Below are 21,086 nucleotides of genomic sequence, written 5' to 3' on the forward strand. Positions count from 1 at the left end.
TTGGGAGAGGGAACTGTGCACTCCGTCACAAAGAGTGGGAGGGGATATAATAGAGGGCCCGACATTCAGCATATCACATGGGGCTCACTAAAACCCTCACAAAGGTAGTAACATACTGGTATTATAGCCTGGAACATCTGGCCTTAATGGACCATACTTGGGAAGCAACATGTTGGCGAGGCTGTGACCAGATAGGCACTTTGGTACACCTATTATGGGAGTGTGAACGTATCCAGCCTTATTGGACTCAGGTGATAGACGTGGTGGACAAACACTTCAATACAGAGAGTCCACGTTTCCCAGCATATATCCTTTTGGGTCTTCTAAATCCTCTGACTTAACCTCTGCGATCCCGTAGAGGCCGGCAGATGGCAATTGCGCTGGGTTTGGCGCTGCAAAATATTCTCACTCACTGGTGTACTCCCAATATGCCAACCTTCATAGGCTGGTTATATCGCCTGTGGCATGTTCTCGGAATGGAGAAGCTGACATTGACAGTGGCAGGGGGAGGGGTCCAAGTATGTTGAATTGTGGCAACTCTTTCTGTCCCTCTTAGCCTCTGATTTCCGGGAGGTCACCTGTCCCCGGTACCTTCGCTTACTGTGCCTCGATGATCCACAGCGGGCGGAGTAACGATTGAGGTCATGTACGGTTTTAGATAGCTTTGGTAGTGGAACACGGGGAAGGGGTGGAGGAAGAAGGGTGGAGGGTTTCCAATATCCTTTTCCCCCTTTTATTTTTATTTTATGTAAGGTTTTCCTGCTTTGATACGCGCCATCTGTTATGCTTGCGCTCCTGGCCTGACCTATTAACTCATATGCTATGCAATGTCAGTGGTTTGACAGCTAAACCTGCATGGTAATGTTTGTGTGTGTTGAAATTTCAATAAAAGAGATTTAAACCATAAAGAGTAAGTACCATTTCCATTTAATGCACTGGGCAGGGTACCATATTCTTTGCTGGTCATCGTGAAGGACTCGCTAGAGTTCTGTGGGGGTGGATTTTATTTATTTATGTGTTTTTATTTAGCACATACTTTACAAAAAGATGTCAGAGCGCTTTACAATAGATCAATTTACACTGCATAATGATTTCAGTGTAAATGGATTACATACAAGACACGAAACAGATAAATGCTTCTAAACACAAAAAGACAACAGTACACTGAAGTGTGCAGTGTAGACTAATGCGAAAAGAACAATTGATAGGCAGAATACTTAACAATGCCAAACACTCACCCCAGTTCAGAGATCTCGGCCCACGGTACTATTATTGACTGTGAGGGGCATGTTATCGAGAATTGCTGTGTCAGAGCCCTGTGGGGTTTCACATTTGGTTGAGGGTAAAGCAGATCATGTGGAAGGAAGTGTGTGTGCTCTGGAGGGAAGTAATGACAGATCAGATTAAAATCCTAGGACAGCCCAGCCAGGGTGTTCTGTCCCAAACCCTGAGACTGCATGTAGCGGAGGCTGCAGAGAAACGGAAGAACGCCCCACTGAAACATACGAGCGCCAATCTGGCAGAGCACCGGCGTTGCAAATATTGTCAATCCTGTCATCTGAGCACTACGCCTCCACCTGCAGCCAATGAGAGGCTCAGGGGCGGGGACAGCGGAAATACTGCTTTACACAACGTGCCTGTGCAGCCTCAGTCTGCTATAGACCGGCTTCTGGGGGACCGTCGGCATTTCCGTGACCTGAGAAGCACGATGGCTGCAGAGGGGGGATTTCTGCCCGGGTTCAAGAACTTCGCCACGCAGGCCATCCACACGGGGCAAGAGCCCGAGCAGTGGACGTCCATGGCGGTCGTGCCACCCATCTCCCTCTCCACCACCTTCAAGCAGTATGCGCCCGGGGATCATGCGGTATGTGGCTTCCGAGACAGGGCTGCCAGGGGGTTTAGACGGCGTGCCAGGAAGGAGAATGCCGCCTATCAATCCCGGCATGTTGTGCGTAGCCAATGTATCTGCTTACAGCGTAACACGAGAGAGACATCACACATCCCCAGTTCATTAAGTCGACATTTTATTTTAATGTTAGTAAACACGTCAGGAATCCTTCTTCGTTTGCTCAGCTGTAGTCTTGGCTGGCCCGGCCGCTGGCAGAACCTCTTTGGGATTGCTCTGCACGGGGTGGCTGGCTTCACTGAAGCGTCCCATGCCCGGAACCCTTCCAAACTCACACCACAGTGCGGCAGCTCTGGCACTGCCGTCTAATAGTAACAGCTGGCTTTGTATTTCTGCGACTCGGCAGCTTTATTTTTGCACCTCTCGTTAGCTGTAGGCCCCATTTACCTGAGAGTGGCCAGTTTTGTTCTGTATCCATCCTTTCTACACGCCCCATCGGTTCCCACCTCGCTAATGGCTTTCTGTGCTGCACTTTCCACTCAGCTTTATTGTGTACGGATGAACACACGCGTGCCGCTCACCAGTGTAGGCATGCGTGGTCAGGCTCCCACGCTTACCTCATCCTGTAGTCTGTGGCTGCTCGAGGCCACGGTGGGCTGTGGTTTGAGGCAGCTGTCACCGCTGAATGATGCAAGAAGCGCCTCTGGTGGCAGCGATGTTGTGACGTCGCAGTGCTTGCGATCTAATCTGCAATGTCATGGTTTAGCCCTGGAAATACCGGAAACGTGTCTTTAGAAAACCTGTCGCGTGTTGTGCGTTTCACAGCATGCCCGGGAGTGGGGTGTTCTAGCACAAGAGTGACAAAGGGAAGCCTCTAAAAAACCATGCGCTTTTACAGCAGTTGTAATGTATGCACAGGCTAGGCTACCCACGTGCTGGAACAGACCTGCCTGGAGGAACTGCTACGGGTTGGGCTGGGTTGTGGGGCAAAGGCAATGATGCTTTTTTTTAACCAACATCCCTAAAGTTCGGAATGTATTTTTTACACACTGGTACTTTCAGCAAGCCATCTGATTTAGAGTGCTTCTAAGCGGTATTGGTAAAGGTGGAGGTAGTTACAGATGTTGTTGCTTAAATGCGTTAATCATGATCTGTGTCTTTGGGGGCGATGCCTAATACATTTGGACTTGCAAGCACACCTTGCTTGACTGATTTCATAAATTGAGCCCCCCACCCACCTTTACAAAGAGAGTACCTTAGACCACCGAGCAATAAGGCTTCTTAACACTCTTGTTGTGGGTCATTAGCTGTAAATACATTTGTAAAAAATTTGCCAAGGTACATGCAAAACCTAAGCAGTGCCTGCAATTTAAATGACTAACTTTAACCCTTTTGTTCGCTGTTTACAGGCTTTCAGGCATCACTTAGTAGCTATAATGTCTAAAGCATTTTCTGGGTGGTCCTATTGTATTATTTATATAGCTCTTCATTCTCCCGCCACAATCCTGAAGTGCTTAGACTTGTATCGGATGCCTGACCCCCCTCGCCCCCTTCTGAGCGCATGATTGAAATGACGTTGTTTGTAGTTTGGTCTTCAGGACATGTTGGCTGAGATTTGATCAACATGGTGATGGCAGTTTGTGTCGCTGTGCAGAAGCATAGGATGTAGCAGACGATGTGTGAGTAGACACTGCTGTCGAACAGGCTGGTGCTTAGAAGCTTTAGTGTGTACTGAATCAGATGTAGATTTTGCTATTGACCTGCATGATCTAGGGCATATGGAGGACGCTCTTCCACCAAGGGAGTATTGTATGGAGTCCCCGTGATGCAACTCTGTACCTCCTCATTGGAGGCATCGATAAGCTACCAAAGGACTACCATATAGAGTCCACCAAGCAGCGATAAAGGTACAACCCATTTGATGCTCATGGTAATGGGGTGAATGGGGATGAAGGAAAAGGCAGTTATTCAAACCCACTGTTAATTCCAGGCCCTATTAACCCAAACTGGGGAGATGCCACTGGAAATAGTGCTTAACCTTGCCAACCTTAACTTGAACACCTGGACTTGAGGTTTGTATATCTGTGTTTAATTCCAATATGTAGTGTATTTTGTAAAGCGCACAGCTGCCCAAACGGGGCGTCCCGGTGCTGTATAACGCTGTGGAACCCTTCCTGGCTCTCCCTGTGAGATGCCCCTCCTGGGCACCCCCAAGGTGAAGCCAGGCATCCCAGTGTTGTAGGGGCCGGTGTGGAGATTAAGCAAGCTATTGCCCAGAGTTGCAGCGTGGGACCCATGGTTAGAGTAGGCGCCAAGGCGAGAATGATCAAGTCCGCAGACATTGAGCCCAAGACCCTGCCGCGTCGGGACTTGAACCCTGGTCCCGGACCCGATCTCTGCTTCAGAGTCTGCCGCTCTAACCAGTGAGCCACACTTCTCCACAATATTAAGTATCCATAAAGGGAGCCCATGATAGAGGTTGTCAATGCAGGAAACACCAACAGCAATCTGACGTGGAGGAACAGAATATCCAAGGAATAGAATACATAATCACTCTAAAAGGAATGTACAGGGAAAAAAACTAAGAAGTTAAAGATACAGTGTATTAAGAATACTACAGAGGTCTTGAGAGTAGGGGTAAAATAGCGTTGGAGATATTGGTTACTTAACTTGTTTGGAGGAACTTGTATAGATAGCTCTGGTCAAATGACATCGGAGCCAAACAGGCTCACCACAGTCACCGTGACACTGTTTGGCCCGGATCACAAAAAGGAAGAATTGACTAGAAACTGTCTGAATACCGAAACAGAAAAAAAATGCAGATTAGGTGTAAGGAAGGACCATATTTTATATGGGTATACTGTAAATCCGATCCCGGGCTGTGACTGTCCTGTGGACTTCCCTTTACTGTGTGGTGTCTGGGAGAGAACACCATTTTTAAGCGCTTGTACGCGCCTATTCGTCGCACAGCATTCTCATGCCTCCTCTGGCAATTTTTCCAACAAGTATACCACATTTTTTTTCATCTAATCGTCATTATCACTTGATCCATTCATCCTGTTTGCACTTATTTGCTTATTCCTCAAACGGGGTATTCATGCCATTTTCCAGGTTTCACATGTTGCCCATGTGTCCATCCGGACCTCTTAGTAAAAACACGAATAAAGCATTCTTCGTTCAGGGCAGTGTTTATTTGTAAAAAACCCAATGCATTTCGTGCATTATATGCACTTCTTCAGGGGTCACTATTGAAAAAACAGTAAACAATCATCACTTTATGGAATTCTTTGCTGTGTACATATGCATTAAAACTAACACCTAATGACAATGCGCAACTCTGTACTCTATCACATATACCATTAATTTCTCATCATTCTCAAACTGCAAATTGACTACCCACGCAGCCTAATCATAATCTCTTTAGTTATGGGCTTGCTGATCACATTGACAAAAAATAACATAATTTAACCGTGGACCTGGTGCTCGAGCTACATGCTGCCGCTTAACCTTTCCCCTCTTCCCAACTTGTTAAGAAGACTAACGTTCGACATCTCTTGCTTTCAAAACTCACTTCACAAGAAATTCAATACTTTTTATTGTTTAGCGCAAATGACGAACCTTTAGCCTCAATCATTTCCTTCACTATAATTATCATATCACTCTGCTTACATACCTGCGCTGAACTGTTTAAAAGCATTTGTTCCTCTCTCTAGCGGCTGCAGCTCTTCACATTAACCCCCCCTCGATGTCACTGCCTTAAAGCCTTCATTGTCTGGGAGAGACACACACAACATGATATTGTCCCTGGCTCTGTCAACAAAGAAGTCTATCTTAATGTTCAACAATGTTCAACAAGACAACACAGGCAACTCAAGCTTTGATCTTATTGTCACAAATGTCACTTAGAATTCCTTGGTGAAAATGGCCCCTTTGTCAATAACTTACCAATGTACAATTCTGTTCATTACAGTTGGGGTTGCCATCCTGCACCATCTTCAAAACCAGCTGCATCATTTACAAAGCTATCATGAACAGCACCCCTGCTTACCTTGCCGAAAAGTTCACCATCTCTGGAGGGTCTCAGCACACTTGCAGCCAGGACACCATTAGAATGCATACAAAGTGTAAAAAAGAAAAAAAAACATTGGGCCTTTTCCATCTATGCACCCAGGAGCATCCATGAATTAATCAGGACCGTCCCAAAGCTGCTCTCATTTAGGAAAGTTGAAGACTCACCTCTTTAAATAGCACTTTATTACAATACATTAACCATCCACAACCCAGCTTCCTCTCCTTTTACTAAATGAATTTATGTTTTTGTCTTTGACCACGTACAATGCTCCACTACTTCTTGGCTAGGTTCATTGAAATTCTATTGAAATGCCATATATATACATAAATAGATTACGATCTGTCTTCACAATGTCTTTGACTCAAGCTGGGTCAGTGCTGCAAACATTTTTGACAAAAACTGCTTCTACTTAAAACTCATGGGTCTTATTCGCTAATCTATTTTCACATCTGGGTAATATCCCATTCCTGAATAACCCAATCAGAAATGGTAGGACTTTGCCCTTGGAAATGTGATTTGCTTCTGCAGACATTTCTGCCAAAATGTTGGATTTTACATTTGAGCATATTTGCTCTCATAGTTGATTTAAGCGCATACTTGGGGGTGTTCGTCTGTGTCAACCGGCATATACTTGTTTACACCCACAGACTTGCATGTTTATGTGCATTTATTTAACATTTCCAGGTGGTTTCCCAACCTGGGTATTCTTGTAGATTTACTGCTAGGAATAGGAAAGAACAAAGGAAACAAGGACATGGGATACAGTGCATTCTGACTGGTATTTGGAGGTTAAAGCCTCAGATTAGAAGACCGCAATAAAGAAACTAACATAAGAGATAGCGTAGTTACACTTCTTGTTAAGGGCAGAATGTGCCGGCATTTAGGGCAGTGTTAGTATTTAAGATCTTCAGTGGCACTGGGTAGATCACTGACAACATCACATTTTAGTCTCTTTCATTTTTGGACCAGTTCTTCACACAGGTTTGAGGCCTAACATGTTGCTATTTTCTCCCTATCCTGTTCAAATTCCTCTTTTCTCCTTTTTGACCCTTAGTATTTTGACATCCTTCTTGCCACAGAGGAATCATTCCAATGAATACCTTCCCATTGGATGTTCATATTTTATTCGTCCAACTATGTCCTGTGCCCACTCCATCTCTGCAGTGTCGCTTTCCTCTCCTCTGCATCTTTTGGCTCTGGGCCTGTATCCTTTTAGAAACAGAACTATTGCAGTTCTCCTGAGCTACTAGCTCTTTTGATCCATTTGTTTTTGTCTAGGTTACTCAGTGGTGGAGGATCTGGCATGATCTTTAGTGCAGATTTTGAGAAAAGCTGGGATAGGTTTAGGGAGCAGTACAGATGGAAGGAAAGTGCAGGTCATAGTAAAATTAGCTGGCTCAGGGCACTGAGGCTTCGGTGCTTTTCAACTTGGAGGAAATACTTTGGATGCTGAACTACCTTTTTTATCAATGCATTAATTAGATCACGGTAGAGCTCATGCCAAGGCAAAATGAAACATGTTACAGAAGAACTGGCAGATGCTTGAACAGTACCAAAAAACAGTGGGCTGCTCTAGGTCCCAGTAATTCTGGCTATCAGATTGTTTTTGTGGGTGTGAAAGCCCAATTAAAGTATGTGAGGCTGCTGGTCGTCTTGGAGGGTTTCCAGTGGGATTTGAGATTATAGTAATTTTGGGTGTAGAGCAAGAGTTTTAACGTTCTCCAGGTAAGAGTGCAATTTAGGTAATCTTAGGCAAAGATCAGCCTCAGTGTCAGCTGCCTAGGTGAGTAAGGAGTAAAGGTTTGCTATTGTGTCCCATGATAGAATGCACCTAAAGTCTTTGAGGATTTGTTTGGCTTGATAGGTTCAATTTTAGTGTAAAGCAATTTAGGGGGGGTTTGACTTTGAGAGAGGGTGGGGAAGGCACAATCCTTCATGCAGAAGTGTTGGGTGAACTGATTTGTCCAGACAGGGACGGCTCCTCCACAATGGCGGAGGAGCGTCGTCCCACTGGCTTAAAGCCAGCAGGTGAAATATAAACTGATGTTCTATCATCGTTTTATTTTGTGCATAGTGAGGGGTAGAGCCGAAGCTATGACAGGGCAGAGGAGGACTGATTTGTGCATTTCCAAGTGCATTCATGTGTTTGTGTTTGGAAGCCATCTTTGGCGGCTAAACACACATGCACACTTTGGTTTCTGCAACCTGGATATTTTGAACAGCCATGTTGGAGAAACAGCACCGACTTCCTGTTCTGTGCAGAGTGTCAAACAAGCCCACTCAGGCCAATCTCTGCGCTGCTTGTATAGCATGAGAGCAGCCCGGGGATTGCACAGGTTGTCTGTGATGTTGCCCTAGTGCCTGCCAGGAGAAAGAAGCATCAGAACACCGAGGAGCGATGTGGTTGGCAGCTTCATGCGTTTAAAAAAAAGATTAACCCCGCCCATGCTTTTCCTCCACCCGCCCCACCAACTCCTCATTGTATCAGCCACCACTGTGTGCAGAATGTGCTGAAGGTAACCCAATGGGAATGTCCCATATCAAGACCATATGGAGGCAGTGACATTTGATATAAAGAGGCGAGAAGAGCTGGGAGTTCAGTATTTGACATGGTGCAGTTGGGGGTTAAAAGGTGGAAATAGAAGCTTGAGGTCACCAGTAATCGTGGTCTGTAAATATGCAGTGGCTCAAAATCCAGAAAGTCAGCAAAGGTGTTTATTAAAGGTTTGTGGGTGCTGAGGCAATAGTAGAAAGAGATAGCTTTGACATTTGGAGCTGAGAAAAGAAGATGTTTAAGATGGGGAGTGTCGGGACTGCATTGATACTGAAAAATGAGTGGTGGATGATGATGGCGAATATACCAACGCTAATATGATCAAACATACCTAGTAGTGTATTTTAATAATCCAGGGATCAAGAAGGGCAAGGAAGGGGTGAAAGCCACTAAGGGCGTTGCCACTTCCATAGGTCAGCAGACCTCATGGCCCGTAACACAATCCTAATAAGATAAACTTGCAAAGTTGGAGCTACCATGGAGGAGGACCCATTTAAGAAGTTTGAAAGGCTGAGCAGGAGTGGAGGGCGTGAAGAAGTAGTTGCTGGATAAGAATGCTAGGTTTCTGGGAGGGAGGGAGTGGCAGAGTCTGATTGCTGGCTGAGATTTGTTCAGTTACAAAAGGAGAACATGACGAATCAAGAAACTGTGTGGAACTTGAGCAAGTGGTAGTCCCTAGAGGGAGGAGGTGAACCCACTGGGCATAGTAATTGTGCCTGACCTGTTTCATTTTGGGCTTCTACTGCAGATGCAGAGGGAAATGAAGATGGCGCCTGTTGTTAGAACCTCTTGTATGTGCCTACAGTCTGGGAAAGAAGTTATCAGATACTGTATTAAAATACTTATGTGATGCCCACTTGAAGAATAAGCAATCTACAGGCCCCTGCGAGGTGCAGCATGCATGATGAAAACAGTCCCAGGGAGAGGTGAAAATGCATGCACTCTCCTCCACACAAAGATTATCCAGTGTTCCACGTGTTATACTTTAGGCAGTAAGATAACTCATTGAGATAAGCTCATGCTGCCAGATGTCTGTTGAACGTGCAGGTGACCGTCAAAACCCAGTTAGCCAGGCAAAGCCTTTCTTTTCTCTGTGGGAGTACTATTGTTTGGTAATAACACCTATTATTTATAGTGCATAAAACGACAAAATGCTCCGTATCGAGTGCCATATATAAATATTTCTTATTCAACTCCACTTTTTCTTCCTAAGTTTGCACCTCCTTTCCCAGGACAGGATCCAGCCTTTAAAGTCAAAGACAGGTTTTCAGTTGATTTTCAGATATTTTCTAGAAATGCTGCTCGGTAGTTTGTTTAACTAAAGGTGTTCTGTAGCTTGGTGCAGCTTATGACCTTAATTATAGCTCCATGGGCAAGTGGCAACGCCCTGACTTATCTAACAATTTTGTAATCACAGTTTAGGCCTCACCCTGGGTGGCAAGTTTTGATGTCTGAAATTGTTCTAACATGCATTGTAAGGCTCAGGGAGGAAACCTACATTCCTGCATGTTTGAATGAGCTTGTGTTCGTTGATTTTCATTTCAAATGTTCATTTGGTTTTCTTACTTTCTTAAACTCATTCACTGTTATTTTCATAATAATCATTCAGAAGGTCAGAAGCACCACTAGTGCAGACACTTTCAAAGTATAGTTCTCCTTGATTTAATTGGATTACTTACATTCCTTTGCGTAAGTGACCATAACGGAATGGAAACCATTTCCTACCTCCATACCTTATTGTCTGCCTGCTACAGAGTTGGAGAATATAACAACCTGCAGTTGCTGAACTCAGGACTTCAAAAACTTCCAAGCGCTACAATCAGTTGTGTAGTCAGAGCTGGCCTTTGGTCAGAAAGTGCTATGGGTGACACCACATTTGGCACCCCCTTCCACTCCTTCGATTTTATCTATGTATTGACAATTTGGGAGGCGTAGGAGGAAGGTTAAGGTACAACATAAAACAAAATGAGAAAAAAGCAGAGACGGGCACCCACAACCTTCTGAAAAAGTCTTTAAACACGTTTTTCTTTGGATCTAAGTTGTAGGGAGACTGCTGCCAGGAGCTCCAGCGCCCCTCTGGTGGTCAGCGCCCTGGGCATGGGCCCAGCGTGCACATGCTAAATGCTGGCCATGAGTGTAGTGTAAAATGATGCCCGTACAAATTATTTTTAGGGGCCCCTGAGATTCTTACAGGGCACTCATTATTGCTCAGCCAGGAGTGGGCACACCAAAAAGCAATTAGTTTTACTGACAGTACCCAAGAATCACCTGACAGGGTTGGGCTCTCTGCACCCTAGGAATTTGTTTCCCTTCTGCTTCCAGTATTCCTGTCCCTCACCTTTTTAGGCTTCAGCTGCACAAAACCTAAGCTGTATGTCAGCTATTGTTTTCAAAACGTTGCACATACATAGTGGGCTTTAGGTCTGCCCCTTGCTCAGGGTTGGATAGCTTTATTGTTTGTTTCGCTTCCTTGCTCTTTATTTGATGGCTTTCATCCCTGTTTGTGTTTGTTCTAACCAGGAGCCTTTCAATCCCATATTGTATTGATCGCCTGATGTGTCCTACCTCTGCAGATGTCGGACCTTGCATTGCAGTGCACACAAGGGACTCCCTTTCTCTCTATCCCTTCCCCTTCTTTTATTGAACCCCTCGGTTTTCACATCCACCACAGAGCATTCCCATCTCCCTTGCTAATATTTGTCTAACCGCTGCACTATTGGTAGGTATGTGTTTTTTCAACCATTTAAAGATGACTGTCTGTGTGTGCATGTGCGCTGAAGGCATTTTTCAATAATCTTTTTTCTATATTCACAAATCCTATTTAAAGATGGTTGAAACAGTTGTGTGTGCATCCACTGCGGGCATCTTATTTCTTGCCTATCATTCTTTCGCGCCTTTTTACAAGCGGTTTTGCGGTTTTTATGTCTGGCTTGGCAGTAAAATTGTTTTCCACGTTTATTTAATTTAAAGGTTTTGTATAGCGCGAACATGACCCTTGCGGGTATCAGAGCGCTTTACAAGTAAGGTTGTTAAACAAAAGAAAAATTATACAAAAGAAACGTAGTATTACGAGATAAAGACATGTTACAGCTGGATTGTTCCAGGTGTCCGAAATAATTTTCACATGAATTTCCTCATGAGAAGAGATTTAACTTATTTTTTGAAGGATGCAGATGATGGGTTGAGCCTGGTTTCTGGGGGTAGTGCATTCCAAATCCTTGGAGCAATTCCAGAGAAGGCGCGATTATATGTTTTCTTCTTGGCAATTCTTTGAGGCTTCATTAGAAGGTTGTTGGCACTCCTAGACGATCTGTTTCCACACGAGAGTTCCAGTTTCTGGGCCAGGTACCTCTGGGTGTTGTGATGTTCTTTAGTAAATGCATTTCTGTTGTTGAGGGACAAGTTGAATCTGGTATCACAATGTCAGTCTACCTTTGCTAGGAAAAAGGTCGCACCTCCTATATATTTACAACAACCACACTTTTACTTTAATTTCCTGATTGTTAGACCTGAGAGCCTTAGGGTGGTCTTCCCCCAACTATTTACCTGCTTCCCTCCATGTTTCTGACCTAGTTGTTTCTGACTTTAGGACTCTGCACACTTTGCCAGTGCTAAAGTGCCAGTGCTCTCTCCCCTAAATAAGGTAATATTGGTTCATCCCCAATTGGCGCATTTAATCTACTTGTATGTTTCTAGTAAAGTGAATTACATGTGCACAGTGTCTATGAATTAAATGCTACTAGAGGGTCTGCAGCACTGATTGTGACACCCACATAAGAAGCTTTCTACCATGTTTCAGGCCTGCCACTGCAGAGCCTGTGTGTGTAGGTTCACACTGCCATGTCGACCTGGCAAGTAAACACTTTTGCCAGGCCTAAACCTTCCCTTTTTAGGTTTTGCCTAGCAAATGCGTACGAAGTACAAAGTACGCATGCGCTAGGAAAACCTTATGTTTTTCTCTGTGGGGTTGGGTATCCGCCCCCTCATCCCATTGGCTAGCTCCATAAATGGAGGCTAGCCATTGGGAGAGGGCTCTGTCCGTCAATCCCGGACCAGATTCGGGGGCGTTCCCGAGAATTTTTCTCTTTTGGCTACGTCAGCCGAAAGCCTGTTCTCGTCAACGCCCCCGAATCTGGTCCGGCGCATCCCAGCTTGTCCGGAGGGTGTTCCCTTTGTGTTTCATTTTTTGTGTCCTAATTGTTGCGTTGTGTTTCCTTGCTGTGCCTCTGGTTGTTTCGCTTCTGCTCCCCGCTGTTCTGTTGCTTGTCCCGCAGCGCTTTTGTTTCTGTTAGCGCCTGGGAGGCGCTCTATCATTTACAGCCGGTGCCCACCCGGCATTGCACCAGATTGTCCCCATCACCGCCGCGGCCCGGAGTCAGCAGGAGAGGCGCTGCACCCACCTCCGTATCCAGGGCCGCGCTGCCATTGGCGGCCCCGGAGAAGCATTGCCGCCCTGTCATTGGTCCCGGCCGCCGGGACTCCCTCTGCATCATTGCTGGGCCGCGCAGGGATTGGCCCGACTCTAAGGGCTTCCCCACGCGCACCTGGAAAGACTGAAGGCCCTGCCGTCTCGCCGGAAAGCCCTGAAACGATTGATCCTCCGGCGAGGCTCTTTGATTTGCTCTTTGTTTTGCAACTCCATTATTAAAAAAAAAACTCCTCCGATCCGTCGCTAAAATGGACACTCCAAGCCCACGGGCGGCGCTGCCTCCTGAGGACGAGCTTGATGAGGACGATGACGAGCTTGACGAAACTTTGTCTGAGAGACTCTGGGGACTGACCGAGATGTTTCCTGAAAGCCTGCGTTCTGTTGCCGGCGTCACCTGTGAGTTCTCAGTCGCAGCAGCAAAGAAAATGTAAATTTGTGGCAACTTCCACACCCTAGTGGTGGGGCAAGCACTAGTTTAAGCTGTTAACAAGAGCCGCGTATAACCTGTACCAGGAATATTTATTTGGCTTCTCACATCTGTATATCTCTGTCATTGTCCACTTTTTGTCCTCCGTGAAGGAGTGAACAGACCGTGCTTTCACATTTGCTTGCTCTAAGCAGGTGGAGGTAAATCTTTTGTATGTGTGAGTATTCATGCATTTAGTCGGTGAGAGTGGCAGCTTGCTCATTGTTCAGGCCCTTTAATGGTCAGAGGGACAGCAGCACCAGGTTACTGATGGGTTGAGGGCCAGGTCAACAACAAAGACAAGTACACATGATGATTGCCACAGTACAGGTGGGTGACATATGGGAGATAGGGTTGTAGCTGTGTTATAGGTAAGTAGCCAGTCTCTACAGAGCAGAAGGAGTGACGGGATTTGTAGATATTATTATTATTATTATTATTATTATTATTATTATTATTATTTATTTTTGTAGAGCGCGTAGTCACCCGGAGGTATCCCAGCGCTAAAAAAAAATCCTATCTCCTGAGTACAGTGGACCAAGGAAGGGGGAAAGGAAAGGAAGGGCAAGGAGGAGGACAGGGAGGGCGGAACAGAGGAACAAGATAAGGGCCAGGAGTGATTCACTGTGGGAAAAGGTGGGTTTTAAGCAGTTTCCTAAACCGGAGGTATTGAGGTTCGAGACGCAGGACTCGGGGGAGGGAGTTCCAAAGTCGTGCAGTCTGGACTGAGAAACGCCTTCCTCCCGATCGGGCTCTCTTGAATTTGGGGGCAACAATGAAGTTTTCGGTGTCGGAACGGAGAGGTCTTGAGGATTTGTAGGGGGCGATGAATTTCTTGAGAGCAGGGGGGCCTTGATTTCGTCGTAGTTTGTAGGCCAGACACAGGGCCTTAAATTTGACCCGCTCTCTTATAGGGAGCCAGTGGAGGAGTTTTAAGGCCGGTTTGGCCGACACTCTGGCAGGAGTATTCGTAAGGATACGGGCCGCGATATTCTGAATTCTTTGCAGTTTATTCAGAGTCATCTCTGGGGCGCCCAGGTATATCACGTTGCTATAATCAAGCCTCAAAATGATTAGGCCTTGAATAAGCAACTTTTGGGAGTTGGGGGGCAGGATAGGTAGGACTTTCCTCAATGACTTCAAGAGACCAAAGCAGGTCCCGGCCACTTTCTTTGCCTGCACATTGAACGAGAGGTCGGTGTCAAGCCACACTCCCAGGCTCTTTACTTCCTCTCTGGGTTCTGGAGGAGGGCCCAAGCATGCTGGCCAAATGTTCGGGGGCAGTGTAAGTCCTTTTGGGCCCAGGAGCAGTTTTTGATCCATTTAATTTTAGGGCAGAAGTGTTCATCCAGTGATGGACCTGCGCAAGACAATTAAATAGATCTGCTGGTTGTTGTTTGGGATGGGATAGTGACACAACCAGTTGTGTGTCGTCAGCGTAACTGACGACACTCACTCCGAATGGAATGATGACCTCCTCCAATGTGGACATATAGATATTAAATAAAGTGGGGCTCAGGGAGGAGCCCTGAGGCACGCCACATTGGAGGGGAATTTCGGAGGAGCGGGCGTTGTTCTCCCAGATTTGATAAGTCCTTTGAGCCAGAAAAGATGTAAGCCAGGCTAAGGCGGAGCCCTCTACACCGGCTCCCTTGAGTCTTTTGATAAGGAGTCGGTGGTCAACGGTGTCGAAGGCCGCGCTTAGGTCGAGGAGGATCACTGCCACTGATCCTCCTCCGTCCAGTAGCGTTCTGGCCTCTTCAACCGCTGCTAGGAGGGCGATGTCTGTGCCCTGCCCTGGGCGAAAGCCCGTCTGGGAGCTTTTTAGTATGTTATTGCCCTCCAGGAACTGGGAAAGTTTTCTATTCACCAGTTTTTCAGCAATCTTGCTGATTCCTGGGAGTAGGGAGATGGGCCTATAGTTCGCCAGATTTTCGGGGTCGAGGGAAGGTTTTTTTAACAGAGCTTTCACGACCGCCGCCTTCCAGCTTAGGGGTACGACTCCCTGTTGGAGTGAGGTGTTAATCAGGTGAGTCACGGGAGGGATGATCGTGGAGGCTACCTTTTTGAGAATTCGGAGTGGGGCGGGATCCTTAGGTGAGCCGCTTTTTATGGATGTTAATGTGTCTTCTACTTCTTCAGTCGTGACTTGGCCCCAAGAAGAGAGACGGCAGGATGTTGACGGTTGCGAGAGATCGTGTTCCTCGTCCGGAATCACGGAGGGAATCGCCTCGAGGATTTTTAGGATTTTCCCGTGAAAGAAATCCGCCAATTGTTGGCATTTGGTCTGGTCAGCTATAGGGTCAATGGGAAGTTTAGGTCCGGATGCTGGGGTTTCAGAAGGTCTTTTAGGATAGCATAGGATTCCTTGCTGGAGCATACTACTTTCTCTATTCTCTCCTGAAAAAACACTATTTTGGTTTTACGAATGATGGTTTTGTAATTAAGGAGAGAAGCTGAATAGATCTTTGTTTGATTCTGTTTTGACTTTCCTCCAGGATCGTTCCGTTCTCTTGCACTCTTGACGCAGGGCTTTAAGCTCTGGTGTTTACCATGGAGCCGAGGCTACTCTTTTGAGGTGTTTAAGAGAGGAGGTTTTAGGGATGAGTGCGTCAAGAGAGGAGATTATCCATTCATTAACCTGCCCGTCAGCCATAGCTGGATCGTTGGAGAGCTCAGGAGTGGACTCTGCTAGAACGGCGGCCCATTCCCTAGGTGCAAGTTTATGCCACCGTCTGTCAGTGGTCTGAATTTTAGAGGTTTGAGGGTTGGTGAGGGATGTTTCCCAGGAAATTGGGACAAGAAAGTGGTCTGTCCAAGGGGGGATCAAGGGAGGCTTAGTGGTGATGGCTGTCGCATTAGTGAGGACGGGATCCAATAAGTGTCCCTTCTCATGAGTGGGTTCATTGTTTACCAGTCGGATGTTGAGTGACGACAGGTCTTGGAGAAGGTCAGCGGCTATCCGATCTGTCGGGTCATTCAAATGTAAGTTGAGATCGCCTAAAATGAGAAAATTGCTGACAGAGAATGCTAATTGGGCGACTGATTCAATAAGGGCATTAAGGAATTTTCCCGGGGGGCCCGGAGGGCGGTAGATCAGTAAGCCCGACAGGGAGTGGGCTGGGGGAAGTAGAATGGAGAATTGGCAGCTTTCGCAGTCCTCGATTTGAGCATCAGTGGTTCTGCAGGTAAGATGATCCTTAAAAATTATGGCTACCCCCCCTCCCCTCCCTTTGGGTCTATGAAGTGCTTGACAGAGATACCCTGGGGGCAGGGCCACGACAATGTCCGAGTCGGTACTGTCTGATAGCCACGTTTCCGTAAAAAAGAGCAGATCGAAGTCATGGTCTAGAATTAGTAAATTAATTTCAATTGCTTGTTTGGGGAGGGAACGGCAATTAAGAAGTCCAATCTTAAGTCCGAGTTTAGTAGGTACGGTAGGGGGAGGAGCGCAGCGCATACAGTAGTAGAAAGGTTTACCTACGGTATGCGTATGGTAACAGGTCAAGATTGTTCTCGGTTGAAGTGCACAGAGCATGTCTCCGGTGTATATCATACGCGCGCGTGGAGTATCCGGCAGCGTTTCTGGGCCTGGGTCCGTCTGGGCCCGTCTGGGCCCAGACGGGCTTGCCTTTGGCGCGCCTTCGGCGCGCTGACGGCGCGCCCGCTGCACCCGTCCGCTACGCGTACGGGTGTAGCACATATTTAAATCACAGATTGGGCGTGGCCTCAAGAAGTGGGCGTGGCCTGACTGCAGGCTCGCTCACTGCTGTCGGGAATGGCGTTTTTCTATCCCGTGGCGGTGTTAATATCGACTGCCAGGGAGTCAAGAGGTAAGAGTAAGTGCCCCAACCGCTATGCAGGTGAGGGGAAGTGCGCAGTTTTAAAATCACAATCACACACAATTTCCATTAAAAAAACACGTTTTAAGAGCAAAACCTCCCGGCTGAGCCTCAGGAGTACGGATTTCAATGAGGGCGGGAAAGCGGCGCTTTAAGTAGTTTTAGGGGCGTGGCCTCAAGAAGTGGGCGTGGCCTGACTGCAGGCTCGCTCGCTGCTGTCGGGGATGGCGTTTTCCTATCCCGTGGCGGTGTTAATATCGACTGCCAGGGATATGTAGGAGCTACAGCTGTATTAGTAGTAATTGTATTTGTGTGATCCTAATATTCCTCTGAAAGGGCTTCTAAGCACTCTGTTGTCTTGTAAATGAGGGCACGGGTGAAGAAAGATGGTTTGCTTGAGATCATGCAAATTGTTGAAATCAGCCTTTCACCTCCAGAATCCTGTTTCAAACCCACGGTTTTAACCACTACCAATGCCTTCTGTTTGAATGCGCTGTTCCTGCTGTTTGAGTAGATGAGAGTTGCAGGGGGGCACTCTCGGGTGTGCGTGGACTCCCTGCTGTTGACTTACTATGAGGCTGTACCAGAGCATGACCAACCTGAAGCAAGAGAAAGGGCGTCCCCGCAAATCTCAGAGTAGAATTCATTATCTCTTTGCCAGGTGTGCCTGTACCCTTGCTGTGTCCTTCTTCCCTCTGTCTGCCTGCTTTTTTGTGCCAATCTGCCCTCAGTTATAATTGTTTCCCCTCATTTTTGTGTCCTTCTGCCCTCTGTCTGCCTGGTGTTTTGTGCCGTTCCTCCACCTGAACTGAGCCCTTTAAAATAAGGCCATGCTCCAAAAAGTTCCACAGCCCCCTGCCTTGAACCATAAAAAACTGCCCCCTACCTCCGTGAAGTACTCTGACTCTGCTCCCTACCCTCCCTTGGCGCCTAAAACTGTCCCCTGTCATGCACCCTACAAAGCCTCGACTTAGTAAACTGTCCCTTCTCTGTGTGCTTCAAGGCCGTAAAATGTAAGCCTAGGCACAAATGGATGGTTGGATTTGTGGGGTAAAGTTTTATTTAATGTGATTTTATGTAGCGCGAACTTTACCCGAAGGTGTCAGAGCGCTTTACATAAGAACCAGTTGCCAAACCTAAGGACTTTGATTTACATGCGTTAAGTAAAAGATACAAACAGTAAAACAATTGAAATGTACTAGATGTAGTCACACAAAGAAGAGACTGTTGTTTCTCGTTCTATTTCTATATACATATGGAAGGGATATGAATGGATGTACTGCAAGAGTCACATAGGAATGTTAGAGTAGAAAGGTCTACTGCATATACTACTGAATACAGTCATCTCTATATACAGAAAAAATTAGTTATATTTAGAGGGGTCGGAGTGGGACGCAGTGGGTGGATGTATGTATGCATGATGCATGGATGTATGGGTGGAGGCATGGATGGGTTGTTTGTTGGATGGGTTGCATAAATTGTTGAGGTATTGGCTGTATATATGCATCTATCCATCCACCCATCCATGCATCTATCCATACACCCATCCATACACCCATCCATGCATGCACCCATGCATGCATCCACCAACTCATCAATGCAAGCATTACAACAAGAGCCTGCAGCTCTCCTTCGTCTCTCCTCGCCCCCCCTTCCTGTGCCCTGCCCTGCTATTGTAAATGACAATGCCATTTATTTATGTTAAAAAAACATAAATAAAAAAAATGTCAAGAGCAATGCCAATAGCTCTAACTCTAACAAAGGCAAAACCATTGCATTGTAAATGCTTGTTATAAATATGTCACTCCTTCAATAGGCACTGTTTAACCCACAGGGTTAAACAGTGAAGTGTACTTAAGAGTTAGCACATGTACTTTTAAACTTTACAAGTCTTGGTAGTGAAAACTCCCAATTTTGTTTTTCACTACTGAAAGGCCTATTATCTCTCCCATAGGATAACATTGGGATTACCTTATTACCTCTTAAGTGTAACTCCCAATCATGAACAGGCAGACTTTTCAAGTGTATTGTCACGGAACTCACAATTTAAAATTTCAACTTATGGTGAAGATGGATTTTAAATTCCAGTTTAGCAAATGCCACATTTAGAAAGTGAACAAAAAACAGCTACTCAACCTAAAATGCATTCAATTTAGAAGAAGAATATAAATATTTAAATTTTGGTGTGGACCTAAAGAGCAGGTACAGCCCACCTCCTACTCAGAAGTATGTTTTATAAGCTAGGCCAAAGGTCATAGCCTCCAAATGCACAACCATAGACATTTGAAAAAGAGTATCACTTTATACAGAAGTACTCAAATGCAACATAGGAACACACTAATCATGAAACATCAGAATCCAAAATGAATCCTAGTAATCAAAACCATGTACAATGAAGTTGGTGCTCAAAAAATCCTTCTTTTTTTTGAGCAATCACATGTAATATTTCCTTCTGAGAACTTCAATCAATGATGCGAAAGTAACAATTGCGAGCTTCTTGTAGAGATGAAAGAATCCCAATGCATTTCGGGCGTGCTGATCCACCCTTTATCTGAGGCACAGGGTCAGACTGATCTGCATATGGCTATGTCTGAACTGGGGTGGCAGAGTGGGCTAAAGAACGGTGATGGATTAAACCCAGATCTGTTGACTGGGTGTGAGTGTGATTAGTTCAGATGCTTCGTCCATCACCACCCCCTTTTGTACCGGTAAATGAATACATAACGCCTCCAGTATGATACAAATGCAGTACGAACATATAGAGATCACAGGTCCATATCCAGTAAAGGTTTCTATAATATTCACTAAACTAGAATCTCTCCCCATAATGCTTTGTGTGGCCTTTGGTTGGCATTGTATTTTTGCCCATAACTTTGGTTGGGGTGGTCCTAGGAGGTTGGTACCCCAAAATCATCACCTCTCTCATTGCCTGATATTTTTCAAAGTTTTCTTTTGTGAATTGGTTATATGCTTTTATGCATGTAAAGATAAAGTTGTTTTATCAAAGGGTTGTGGGTGCAGTATTTAACGCCACTACTTAGCGGATTCAAAATTATTGCATGAATTACGTGATTTCAATGAAATACGTAGTTATAAAATCTCTGCAACCTTCGCTAGCGGAGTGGAGTTCTTTGCCCGCAATGGCGTGAGACTGCCAAAGCACAGCCCGCCAGACATTGAATTAACTCGTAATCTGGTGGGGGGTGTGCGGATGAGTTTGGTGGTGTGGGAGCGTGGCGGTGGCGTGGCGGCCCTCTTCCACACTGCCGAACTCATAATCAGGCCCTTAGTCTTTTTGTGGTGTTTTCACTGTGTTGTTGTATGAAGTGTGGCACACATACTTTACACCTTGCCTCTTAATGTTAAATCTGACTGCTCTGTGCCAAGCTACCAGAGGGTGAGCACAAGATAATTTAGGGTTTGTTGTGACTTACCATAACTAGGATTGTGGTTCCTTCTTGGACAGGGTGCATATCTTTGCCAACCAGAAACCCCAATTTCTAACATCGATCCCTTCCTTTGAGGTTAGCTGTTTTGTTTTTTAGGAAATTTGACTTCAGATCTGCAACCCAGCGTCCCTCAGATCTTGAGGGGAGAGTCTCCTTCTAGCACCTTGTTACCAAAATAAATCTTTGAGCCATAGCACGTGCTGGCAGACACGGTTGCATACCCTCGCAGGCTTAACAAGCTCACTACAAAGGGAAGTGGGTGCTTGAACAGGGTGTGTTAAAGATCATTTACATGGAATAGAGGGAGATTTTAATGGCCTGTTGGCTCCAGTGCGTGTTTAAAGCGTAAGTTGTAAATACAATGATACTGTCCTGACACCTATGTGCTTTAGGCTAGTGCCACAAATGTAATGTAATGTAAGGATTTA

At 45.8% G+C, this 21,086-nt stretch overlaps 1 protein-coding gene across 1 annotated transcript in view; it reads left to right on the forward strand.

Annotated features, from left to right (window-relative positions):
• Positions 1-1,364: 1,364 nt before the first annotated feature.
• The window catches only part of CTH (cystathionine gamma-lyase), a 107,142-nt gene continuing 87,420 nt past the window's right edge, over positions 1,365-21,086 (forward strand). Inside the window, exon 1 of the mRNA XM_086953855.1 lies at positions 1,365-1,864. Coding sequence (XP_086809981.1) covers positions 1,391-1,864 — 474 coding nt within the window. The 5' untranslated portion in view covers positions 1,365-1,390. The remainder of the gene's footprint in view (positions 1,865-21,086) is intronic.

This window comes from Lissotriton vulgaris, chromosome 1_1 (assembly GCF_964263255.1).
Source record: "Lissotriton vulgaris chromosome 1_1, aLisVul1.2, whole genome shotgun sequence".
Classification (NCBI taxonomy): Eukaryota; Metazoa; Chordata; class Amphibia; order Caudata; family Salamandridae; genus Lissotriton; species Lissotriton vulgaris.